This window comes from Pecten maximus, chromosome 5, assembly GCF_902652985.1.
Source record: "Pecten maximus chromosome 5, xPecMax1.1, whole genome shotgun sequence".
Lineage (NCBI taxonomy): Eukaryota > Metazoa > Mollusca > Bivalvia > Pectinida > Pectinidae > Pecten > Pecten maximus.
In genome coordinates this window covers 13881715-13892882 of record NC_047019.1, presented here as the reverse complement: position 1 = coordinate 13892882, position 11168 = coordinate 13881715, and the positions used below count along the sequence as shown (strand labels likewise).

At 35.8% G+C, this 11168-nt stretch overlaps 1 protein-coding gene across 1 annotated transcript; it reads right to left on the bottom strand.

The window, feature by feature from the left end:
* Positions 1-4970: 4970 nt before the first annotated feature.
* On the bottom strand, positions 4971-9774 carry LOC117327231 (bis(5'-adenosyl)-triphosphatase ENPP4-like). The gene is made up of 4 exons (XM_033884123.1): positions 9378-9774; positions 7332-7532; positions 6559-6801; positions 4971-5521 (listed from the first exon to the last, which is right to left on the bottom strand). Exons 1-4 carry the CDS (start codon positions 9649-9651, stop codon positions 5307-5309), a joined length of 933 nt encoding a protein of 310 aa, XP_033740014.1. The 5' UTR covers positions 9652-9774; the 3' UTR covers positions 4971-5306.
* Between the last annotated feature and the right edge of the window lie 1394 nt (positions 9775-11168).

Genomic DNA, 11168 nt, shown 5'->3' with positions numbered 1-11168 from the left:
AGTATACATTAATTGTCAAAAAAATGCATGAAATGGCACCCACAGTATAGATTATATATCAATATAATAATACCAAGTAATAAAAAAATCAAAATAGAAAAGAAAAAAAAAATCACCAATCTCCAAATATTGTGATAATTATACATGTATTATAAGTCTAAAAGTTACATACAAAATGTAGTGGCAGAACATCCACTATTGATTTAAAAGATGAAAAGAGAGGCTAATTAAATTCTAATGAGTGTGGTAATAGAAAAATGTACATCATGTAACTTTTAGTAAATGTGTGAAAATACACTACAGCCTATTTTTTTTTTTTTTCAATCGATCATAATTACTCTTTTGTCTGAGATGTTGCCTCTTCAATATAAATTAGACTTAGATTTTACATAAATGTGAACCCACACCTTATTATCATCGAATAAAAGATTCAAGATGACTCGTGTTATACAGTGGTACAATTTGTAATACTGTCAATCACTACGATTTCACAAATACGCAAACGCTGATCTTGAAATGACGTAAAATTTGTGAAAAATGAATGATTAGAGCACAGGTGCCTGACTCGTTTTATAAAATAATAACATATAGAGTACATTTATATGTACTCTATATGTTATTATTTTATAAAACGAGTCATATAAATGTACTCTATATGTTATTATTTTATAAAACGAGTCAGGCACCTGTGATTAGAGTTATGAGCTCTGCCAGATTCTGTATTGGTAACCGATAGCTTAGCCACCATCCAAAGGTGTTATTTTGATACAAATAATCACAATCCCATGTGAAACGTAACTGATTCACAGTTCCTTAATACACTCACTAGTTTCATTTTACGATGAATATCTTAAAATCCTACTCAAACCTTGAAAAAGTAAGATGGGGAAATTGTTGATGAATTAATGTTGTAAGACCCTGTGGGACTTCATGGCCAAGAAACTGACTGCTGCGAAACTTATTTATGACTTAATAGTCTGGAATGTGGTAAACCGCCAATTCTTTGTGACAACAAACATCGTTAACTAGATGATATAGTTATGAAGGGTCCGTGTGTGCAACATAAATAAATCTACAAACTTGATGATAATGGACTATGTCTTAAACCTCTAATCTATAACCCACAGTAACGTGACCTGGTTATTCCATTCCCCTCTAAACTCAGATATATTTGGGTTCCAACTCAATAGTCCTTATGGTATACTGTAATATCTTATATAATACTCCTTTCAAGGCTAAAACAGATATCTGCATGGTAAAAATATTGTCAAAAACACCTTAACATAAACATCAATATTCAATATGTTTAAGTGACAATAACTGTAAAAATCACAGTTGGAATATATTAGCAGATGTGATATTTTTCAAGAATGTATAATCAAACTAAATTACAAGAATTGAAAGTGTCTGCAGCCTTATTTTGTAAATACCTAAATTGATGCAAAATTTACAATACAATTTAATAGGTACTACAAAATGAAGAATGCATATATCACCGCTTGTAAGCAAAGCGTTGTGTGGACTCGTCTATCTCTCCCATGTAACTTTATTATTTACAAACATCAACCTTGGTAAACAATGTTTTATAGTATAGACTTGTGTATCGCTATATCTTGCACCAATTTCAATATACATATAAATATATATTAATATGCAAGAAGAAATCACTGTAAAATGAGTATGAAGTCTACCAGTTACAGTTGCTTGGATAAAAAAAAATAGAAATAAGAAAACATGAATCAAAAGTCCAGTTAAGCATAATATACATGTACATATGTAGTAGGTTTTATGATTTATCTTAACAGTGATGACATTGTCAAGTATATTGAACCTTATAATGACATTTCCATTTATTGGCTATTAACTGGTTTAACTAGATATGATATGTTCTCTATGTATACATGTATAAACTGATATGTTATACCCAAATACAATTGTATTACAATATTAGACTATATTACACAAAATAGAACTTTTAAGACATATCAAACAGTAGGTATACAAACAATAACACTACTTCGATCACAATAACAATACATCTTGTACATATTATAATTAAATGTACATGCAAAACATAGACATTTCATCACTGCTGCTAAGTCAATAAACTGCCATATACAAAGTATGGTGCGGTATTAAAGGAGATAAAATGATAAAAAAAATGTTTGATACATGTATAATTTTTTTTCATATTTACTATAAAACAACAAAATATAAAATATGTGGTCCACAACTAATGATGTGTGATAACAGTGAATCAGAAATGAGGGAGATGCCATGGTATCAGGGCTGCTTTCATTTATCAAGGTCCAAATCGTTTGACTGATTGGACAAGACTAGCTCATTTATGAAAGAATGACGTCCCTAGTGATTTTAATTAAACCCTCACTATCACCTAAAATGGGGATATTAATTTGGAATTGTCCATCTGTCTGTCACACTTCATTACTGTGCAATAATTGCAACAAATGTTAACAGTTTTTCTTCAAACTTGGAAACAAGGTTATATGTCCTAAGGGCTCGGCCAATTTCGATTGCCACTTTTGCCATCTTCTATGTGACGGACCGGAGAGGACATCAGTCAGTTGTAGATTGTGTGACAGTCATGTCTATGTGACGGACCAGAGAGGACATCTGTCAATTGTAGATTGTGTGACAGTCATGTCTATGTGACGGACCAGAGAGGACATCTGTCAGTTGTAGATTGTGTGACAGTCATGTCTATGTGACGGACCAGAGAGGACATCTGTCAGTTGTAGATTGTGTGACAGTCATGTCTATGTGACGGACCAGAGAGGACATCTGTCAGTTGTAGATTGTGTGACAGTCATGTCTATGTGACAAACCAGAGATGCTATATGTCAGATGTAGATTGTGTGACAGTCATGTCTATGTGACGGACCAGAGAGGACATAATGTCAGTTGTAGATTGTGTGACAGTCATGTCTATGTGACGGACCAGAGAGGACATCTGTCAGTTGTAGATTGTGTGACAGTCATGTCTATGTGACGGACCAGAGAGGACATCTGTCAGTTGTAGAATTTGTGACTGTCGCAGTCTCATCTTGTCAGAGAGGATTTCTGATGATGAAGTGTTGAAATTAACTAAACTGTTAACAAAGACACCTTTCCAATCTAATGAACCAACATTTTAAAGGGAAACAGCAGGACAGGCCATCCCATTATACTGGTAGTAAATCTAACAAGGAAATGAATGTAGTCTCAGTTGTACATGGTTCAAGGTCTTGTTTATACAGGCTTCCAGATTGTACAGAATCCTGTTTAGACAGTTTCTGCTGCCCGACGTGTTCACCCCAGGATTTCAGAATAGCCATGTGGTCAGAAAACAAGAGGCCCAGAGGCCCTGTATCGCTCACCTGGTTTCATGAGATATGAAACAAGAATGATGCTTCAGTATATTTGTCGCTGGTATTGCTATGTCAATATATATCATAAGCATTTTATATGGGTACATGTACATTGGTTTTATTTTAATGCTAAAAATGCCAAAAAGTGCATTAATCCATGAAATGAAATTGACTTTTGGCGCGACCCCATAGGGATGCTACCACACAAATGTGAGTGATATCCATATTACTTAGTTTCAGAGAAGATCTTGTTAAGACTAATTGACCCCTTTTGACCCTGCCCTCTGCCCCCTGGGGGGTCAGCTCCTTCCTTTATACAATTTTGAATCCCTACCCCTATAGGATGCTACCAGTCAAACCAATGCTAAGTTTCAGAGAATAATTTGTTTAAATCAATTTAGCCAAATAGACCCCACTTGGCCCCACCCCTCAGCCCCCTGGCGGCCTGGGTCAACCCCAACATTTGTACAATTTTGAATCCCCACCCAATAACCATGCTACCATACAAATGTGAGTAATATCCATTGCTTAGTTTCAGAGAAGAAGTTGTTTAAACAAATTGACCAATTTTGGCCCCGCCTCTCAGGCCCCTTGGGGGTCAGCCCCACCATTTGTACAATTTTGAATCCCCACCCCATAGGGATGCTACCAGGCAAATATGAGTGATATCCATTGCTTGGTTTCAGAGAAGAAGTCGTTTATATCAATATAGCCAAATTGACCACATTTGGCCCCGCCCCTCAGGCCCCTGGGGGGCCAGCCCCATCATTTGTACAATTTTGAATCCTCACCCCATAGTGATGCTTCCAGGCAAATATGAGCAATATCCATTGCTCAGTTTCAGAGAAGAAGTCGTTTATATCAATAAAGCCCAATTGACCCCTTTTGGCCCCGCCCCTCAGGCCCCTGGGGGGGCCAGCCCCATCATTTGTACAATTTTGAATCCTCACCCCATAGTGATGCTACCAGGCAAATATGAGCGATATCCATTGCTCAGTTTCAGAAAAGAAGTTGTTTATATCAATATAGACCAATTTACCAATTTTGGCCCCGCCCCTCAGGCCCCTGGGGGGGCCAGCCCCATCATTTGTACAATTTTGAATACTAACTCCATAGTGATGCTACCAGGCAAATATGAGCAATATCCATTGCTCAGTTTCAGAAAAGAAGTTGTTATATCAATATAGCCAAATTGACCCCTTTTGGCCCCGCCCCTCAGGCCCCTGGGGGGCCAGCCCCATCATTTGTACAATTTTGAATCCTCACCCCATAGTGATGCTACCAGGCAAGTATGAGCGATATCCATTGCTCGGTTTCAGAGAAGAAGTCGTTTATATCAATATAGCCAAATTGACCCCTTTTGGCCCCGCCCCTCAGGCCCCTGGGGGGCCAGCCCCATCATTTGTACAATTTTTAGTCCCCTACCCATAGGGATGCTTCTGACTAAATTTGATTAAATTCTGATCAGCGGTTATGAAGAAGAAGTCAATTGTTGACGGACGGACGGACGACGGACGACGGACGGACGACAGACGACGGACGACAGACGCCACGGTATGGCATAAGCTCACCTTGGTCCTTCGGACCAGGTGAGCTAATAAAAATGGATTGATGTAAATACACACAGAATACTATGTGTGCATAACAATTAAAATGCCGGACAACATAGCCCATTTAAATCATGATATAAAATATCAAGAAACATACCAATTTACTGAGCAAAGCATTAATGAACAAAATTTGGGGGGAAAAAATAAGACGTGGAGACACAACATCCCAGAAGACATTGAGTTGAAGCAATTAAAAAAATATGGAGATTATTTGAAAAAGTTGTATCACCCCTGATGTGCTAATCATACAATGCTTGATATGCATGTGCCCAAACTAATTTCTCAGCATTGGTGACAAAATCATTCAAAATTTTACCATTAATCAGTCCTAATGCAGCCTGGAATGAGTATAATCCATGAAATCATCTTCATCTTCATCGGATCGCAACATCGAGTCAGTTTCTGGTAGTGATCGGATCGGTGACAAATCTAGTCTTCTTCTGTTCTGAAACAACATTTTTCTCCTCGAAATACGGCTCTGGCGTACGGCAGCGATTCCAAATATTCCACCAACTAATGCAGCTAGAATCACCACTACGATGACTATTCAACAGAAAGTGGTGACACATATTAAGCAAGGAGCCACATCTTATCTTAAAGTAAGCAAATGTTATTATATGGCTATTTTCAAAGCCTACCCCGCGTCAACCAAAGACTCTTGAGTATCAACCTTGGAGCTGATTATTTTAATTATTATTACATTCTGAAAAGGTCGTTAGCGCCAAGAAATGGTGATAAGAAGGCACACAATGAATAATTTATGCTTTTAAGCTATTTTTGCATTTCATTGGACCATATTGATCTAAAACTTACAAGAGCTAGTTTTCATGATAACAGTACTACAAACCTATAACATCTCTTTGAAACCGTTAAGTGTTAACAAATTTTAAACTATCTGAAAGCTGTCAGTCTGTACCAAAAGATTTGACAAATCAAAGCCACATTTTTTATCATCTATGTAAGTGAGTGTACCAATTTATATTTTTAATTCACATATTTCGTTAGTTTGATGATATTACATTCAGGACTTGACACAAATATTATATTGAATACATGTAATACATATGAACCTTGGGCAAGAAATTCATACCAAGTTCATGTGGTATCAAGAGGCCTAAGGCCAAGAGAACGCATATCACGAACAAGAGTTAATAAAGGCTATGCAATAAAAATGGTTCTGTTTATATATCACCAATATTTCTTTCATATTTAAATAGTTATAGCAAATAAATATGAAAACTGTTTCTTAGTTAAATGGATAAAGAGCAATGTCTTCTACAGATATCAATATATAAAGAATTGTTACCTCCAAAATTAAAACATGTAGATGTGACTAATTTCAGACATGTAATATCTAATCAATTTCTTCTCCCAGTGTTGAGTAAGAGGAATATATTTTTATATATTATCTCCCCTTCCATTACTGACCATAGTGACAATGAATGTTACAAGTGTGTTGGATATGGTCGGATGATACAGAAAGTCATTAAATTAAGTGGTCGGTAAAGTCAGGTTTCACTGTATATACTGTACATACATGCTATTCAGCATTAAGTACCAGTTATTTATGGAATACTCACATGTGACAGCAGTGGTTTCAAGTGTTCTGTACCAGACTGGAGGATTTTTCAGGAGATCTTTGACATGGTCCAGATTGCCTCTGTTTTGTGCTGGTACCAGTGCAAGAATATGACACATCAAAGGATATATGTCCACCATGTCAAAGGCAGGAACAGAAATTCCTTTCTGAAACGCTGGGCCAGCAGCAATGAAAAATGGCAACATGTCAGACACAGTTTGGGGATTGTAGCCGTGATTTCCCTCTGAAATATAAAATTGTTTCAACTTTAATACCTTTTGCAGAGTAAGAGAACTTGGAGGTTTACTGTCCTTCATTCCCAAATAAATGTGGAAATGATATGCCAAGAACAGACAGATGAAAACTTTGTGCATGGTCTTATTCTAGACACTGAACATTTTACAGATCCACCATATTCAGTAAGTTTTGGAACTTTTATACAAAAGCATTGACATATTGACACATATTAATGAATGCAAGAAGAATGTTCAAGTTCTAAATTCTATCCTAATAACCATCCAAGTCATACTTTGCTTTAGAATTACTGGTACAAATTCTTCTTCCTTGTTTCTCAGAATTACAGTTAAACACAACACCAATATATAGATAAAAAAATATCACTCTGACATTTAACAGATGATTTTGATATAAATCTACACAAATATTACCAAGACTTTTTAAAGAGACGCATCATTTTTACATACTAAGTAAACCAAAGTTGAGGCTGCATGGTTTTGAAGAAATATTTTTCTTAAAGGTAAAAGAAATACTCACTGACATATGGGCCCTGCGTAGAGTTATTTACAATGATCCATCCTTTCTTTGCTTCCAAAATAATTTCCATGATACGTCGGCTTTTGCTGAAGTAACGATTCTTCATCTCTGTGCCATTTCTCCACCAGGCATAGAATCCTTCATGATCGTTCCCTGTGCCACTTTCTCCAAATAAGGCAGCAGAAACATGCATTTCATGACCTAAATATAAGAAACCATAATAATTATGTATTCAAAACTACAAAATGTACTAGTTTTGTATGTTAATTAAAAGACCTTTTAATAGCACAGAAATATGCAGAAATATTTTTTATAAGTCTTACCTTTCTGGATGAATATATATATCTTCAATGAGCAAAAATTTCTAAATAAAAAAAAAAAAAAAAACTGCCCAGTTAACACAGGTATATATATAACATACAAATTACATGGGTTTTTATGTTACCTATAAACAAACATTAGTCTCCATAGAAGTTATTTTGTTTGTTTGACTTGTTTTTTTCAGAAAGCATATTTATTGAAGGAATTATTGCAACAGCATTTCCCTCATCTATTGTAAAGTTTCCCAGCTATAAATTGCAAAGTCCCTTCACTAAATTTCTAAGGCTTCCTAACAATTTGTTAAGATTCCCAAATATTTGTAAAGTAGTCTTTGAAAGGAATAGTTGACAAATGACTGCTCTCACTTTACTTGTTAAAATATCAATTATATAATCTTTTTCTATTTTTTAAACCTGACAATGTAAAATATTCATTTTATATACATTTTCGTATCTATATCACTTTCTTTAAAACAAGGGCCTATGCCATGGGCCCGAATCGCTCATCTGCAATGCAGTGATCCTTTCATATATATGGACCTTGCAGTTATTTCAGGAGTCTTTTAAATCTGTTGGTATATTAAATTCTTAATCATGGTTTATTTGACTCATATGACATTGAATGTAGGTCAAGGCCATTGATTTGCTCAAATAATCATCACAGCATGCTACAGGGCCAATATCAGGTGTCTTGGCCATTTGGTTTTTCAGAAGTCATTTAAAGATTTTAGCCTATTTGATCCCTGCGACCTTGAATGTAGGTCAAAATGTCATTCATATGAGCAAACTTGGTAGCCCTTTATCCCAGCATGCTACAGACTAATATCAAGTCTCTGGACCTCTAGGTTATTGAGGCAAAGTCGTTTAAAAGACTTTAGGCTATTTGACCCCTGTGACCCAAATGAGTTTTTAACTCGCAACCCAGAGGTGGAGGGCTAATGATAAAGTGCCGGGACACCTTAACTACTTGACCACCGTGGCCCCAACCCTTAGCTAATGCTGGCATGCTGCTCCACCGACTGAGCTAAAAAGAAATTGCCCTGAGCGTGCAGCTAGAAGGCGACCGTATCACTATGTACATTATTTACAATTCTACCATGTTTGCTATGTAACGCCAGTTTTGATAGGTTTAAAACCATGTATTATTTTCCAATAACCCACGCTCGTGCCAATAATACACGGTCGTGAGTCACGGCTGTTACAATTTTATATATCTAATATTCACCCGTTTTATAAAAGGTTACTATAGCCGAGTGGGCTAATGGGTTAGTCTTTCAATAAGTTTTTTTCAAGACGCGAGTTCGAATCCTACGGAGGCCCCCTTTTTTATCCTTTTTTTTTTAAATTTTCAAAATCAATGCCATATGATAGATGCTCTTATCGTAGTACTGTATTGCCTGTATATTTCGACAACAAATAATGCAATACTCAAGAAATAAATTACAAGGTTTTCTCGGGGTTTCTTTGCTGTTTTTCTATTAGAAAGAGGTCGATCTCAGAACTAAACAGTACATGGTAGAATAGAAATAATCAACTTTGACTCGTGTATTGTTGCAGGATATACAACTCGGACTCGGATATTTTGCAATTTTAATTAATAACTCAGGCCTGCGGCCTTCGTTATTAATTTAATTGCAAAATATCCTCGTCCTCGTTGTATATCCTGCAACAATACAGGAATCATCGTTAATTATTTCTTAATTAAAACGTGCCATAATATACTTACCCTTATTAGGGATTATCATCGGTACAAGATGGTGCTTGGAATGTGAAGGGGTTGTGTACCAACTACGATCAAGTATCTCATCCAAATTCACAAATTTGTTCTCAAATTGGTTCATTCCATGATCTGCAGTGATGATTATATTCATTCTCTCAGAAAGGCCTGTCTTGTTCAACTTTTCTCTCAGATATCCGAGCGCTTGATCTAGACGTTTTATTTCCTCCCGAACTTCTTTTGACAGTGGTCCATATTTATGGCCCTGATAAGTCAGGCTCATCAAAATATAACATCCCAAAATTTATCGCATTGTATTCCTTGTCTGTGAACCAATCAATGAGTACATCAATTCTACGTTGATATGAAATTGAATCGGACAAGTTGTATAGTGTTGCACGAGGTATTATCCTTGGTTCTATGCATTTAACAGGTGCTATTCCTCCAGGCCAAAGAATAGATCCACTATTTCGTCCCCTCCCTCCTTTTTGATTTGTTACCCAAATTGGTTCGGCTCCATTGTCAAACCATTTGGATTGAAAATTTTGATAGAAATTATGCATATCAAATGTGTCATTGAGATATGGGTCATAGAAACCATTATGGACAACTTCATGCTCTTCTGCATATTGACCTGTCAATATTGACATGTGATTTGGAAAAGTAACCGATGGAAATACATTTCGAATATGGCTTGCTCTTACCCCATGGTCAATGAAATGTTGAAAATTTGAAATGTCTGATTTGTTGAATGCCGTTTGATTGAGATAATCATGTCTGAAGCCATCCATTGAAATTAAAATTAGAAGAGGCAAGTCTGTCGTCAATTGTGGTTTTGATGTGACAGTTATCATTATGTCAAGCAAAATGAAAATCACACACAGTACAGTAGAGGTTTTAAGGCACATCTTCATTTTACTTATTCTGTTATTTACAACGCTACTAGTAGACTACACCAGGTAATGAGATCCTGTGTTTTAGTAACCAAATACTGATTGCTCAAATGACTGGAATCTGTGTTGCTATAGGGAGTTCATCGTGTTCAAAATTACATGTAATCCTGTTAGTTGCATTCTTGCGTGTTCTTTCTTCTTATTCACTGAGTCTGTTTGAGTAGATTGGTCACCGTGAATTGTTTATAGAGAGACATCCTGACAAATGCTGGCGCAATCTTGTCTGGGGAAAAGTGCACATTACTGTTTCGTCAGAAGGAAAGGCGTGAACTTATTTCAGATCATGGACAGTAAAATCGATCGTATTGCGTGTCCCTCTAAGATGAATGTTCTGCAACTTTATACTTATCGACCCTATAAATTGAAACATATATCAACGTTATAACTACAAGTAGGATATACTAATCAGAAGGGTATGGTGCGAAAGGAAATTTAACCAGTAAGCACTACATAGCTAAACTGCAAAAAAGAAAGTACACTTGTAATAGAAAACCCGTGTACGGATTTACCACAATCCGGATCTAATGCCTATAAATAATTACAAATATTGCATTATAACTTTGTGTTTAAGTATTTGAAGAATTTATTACTGTAATGCAATACGCAAAATCATCGAGATAACAAGATGTCCGCACATATACTTAGCATACTATAAAGCAGTATATGAAGAAAAATAATAATTTAACTTTGACAAGCCGGGAATCTGTGTTCGCTTCCGGTTTTAATATTATGTTTGTATTCGGTACTCATATTTTTTTCGTTATGATATGAATTATTTTCTAACAAGTTTTGATGATATTATATGATATTTGTTGAATGTTCAAATACCTATAAATGTGAAATTTTG

Excerpts from the sequence above, each read along its gene's own strand:
- LOC117327231 (XM_033884123.1), bottom strand. The coding sequence starts at position 9,651 with ATGAGCCTGACTTATCAGGGCCATAAATATGGACCACTGTCAAAAGAA. Across the intron at positions 6,802-7,331 it reads TACGCAGGGCCCATATGTCA|AGGGAAATCACGGCTACAAT; the intron begins GTGAGTATTTCT and ends TTTATATTTCAG. Across the intron at positions 5,522-6,558 it reads TGAAACCACTGCTGTCACAT|TCATCGTAGTGGTGATTCTA; the intron begins GTGAGTATTCCA and ends TCTGTTGAATAG.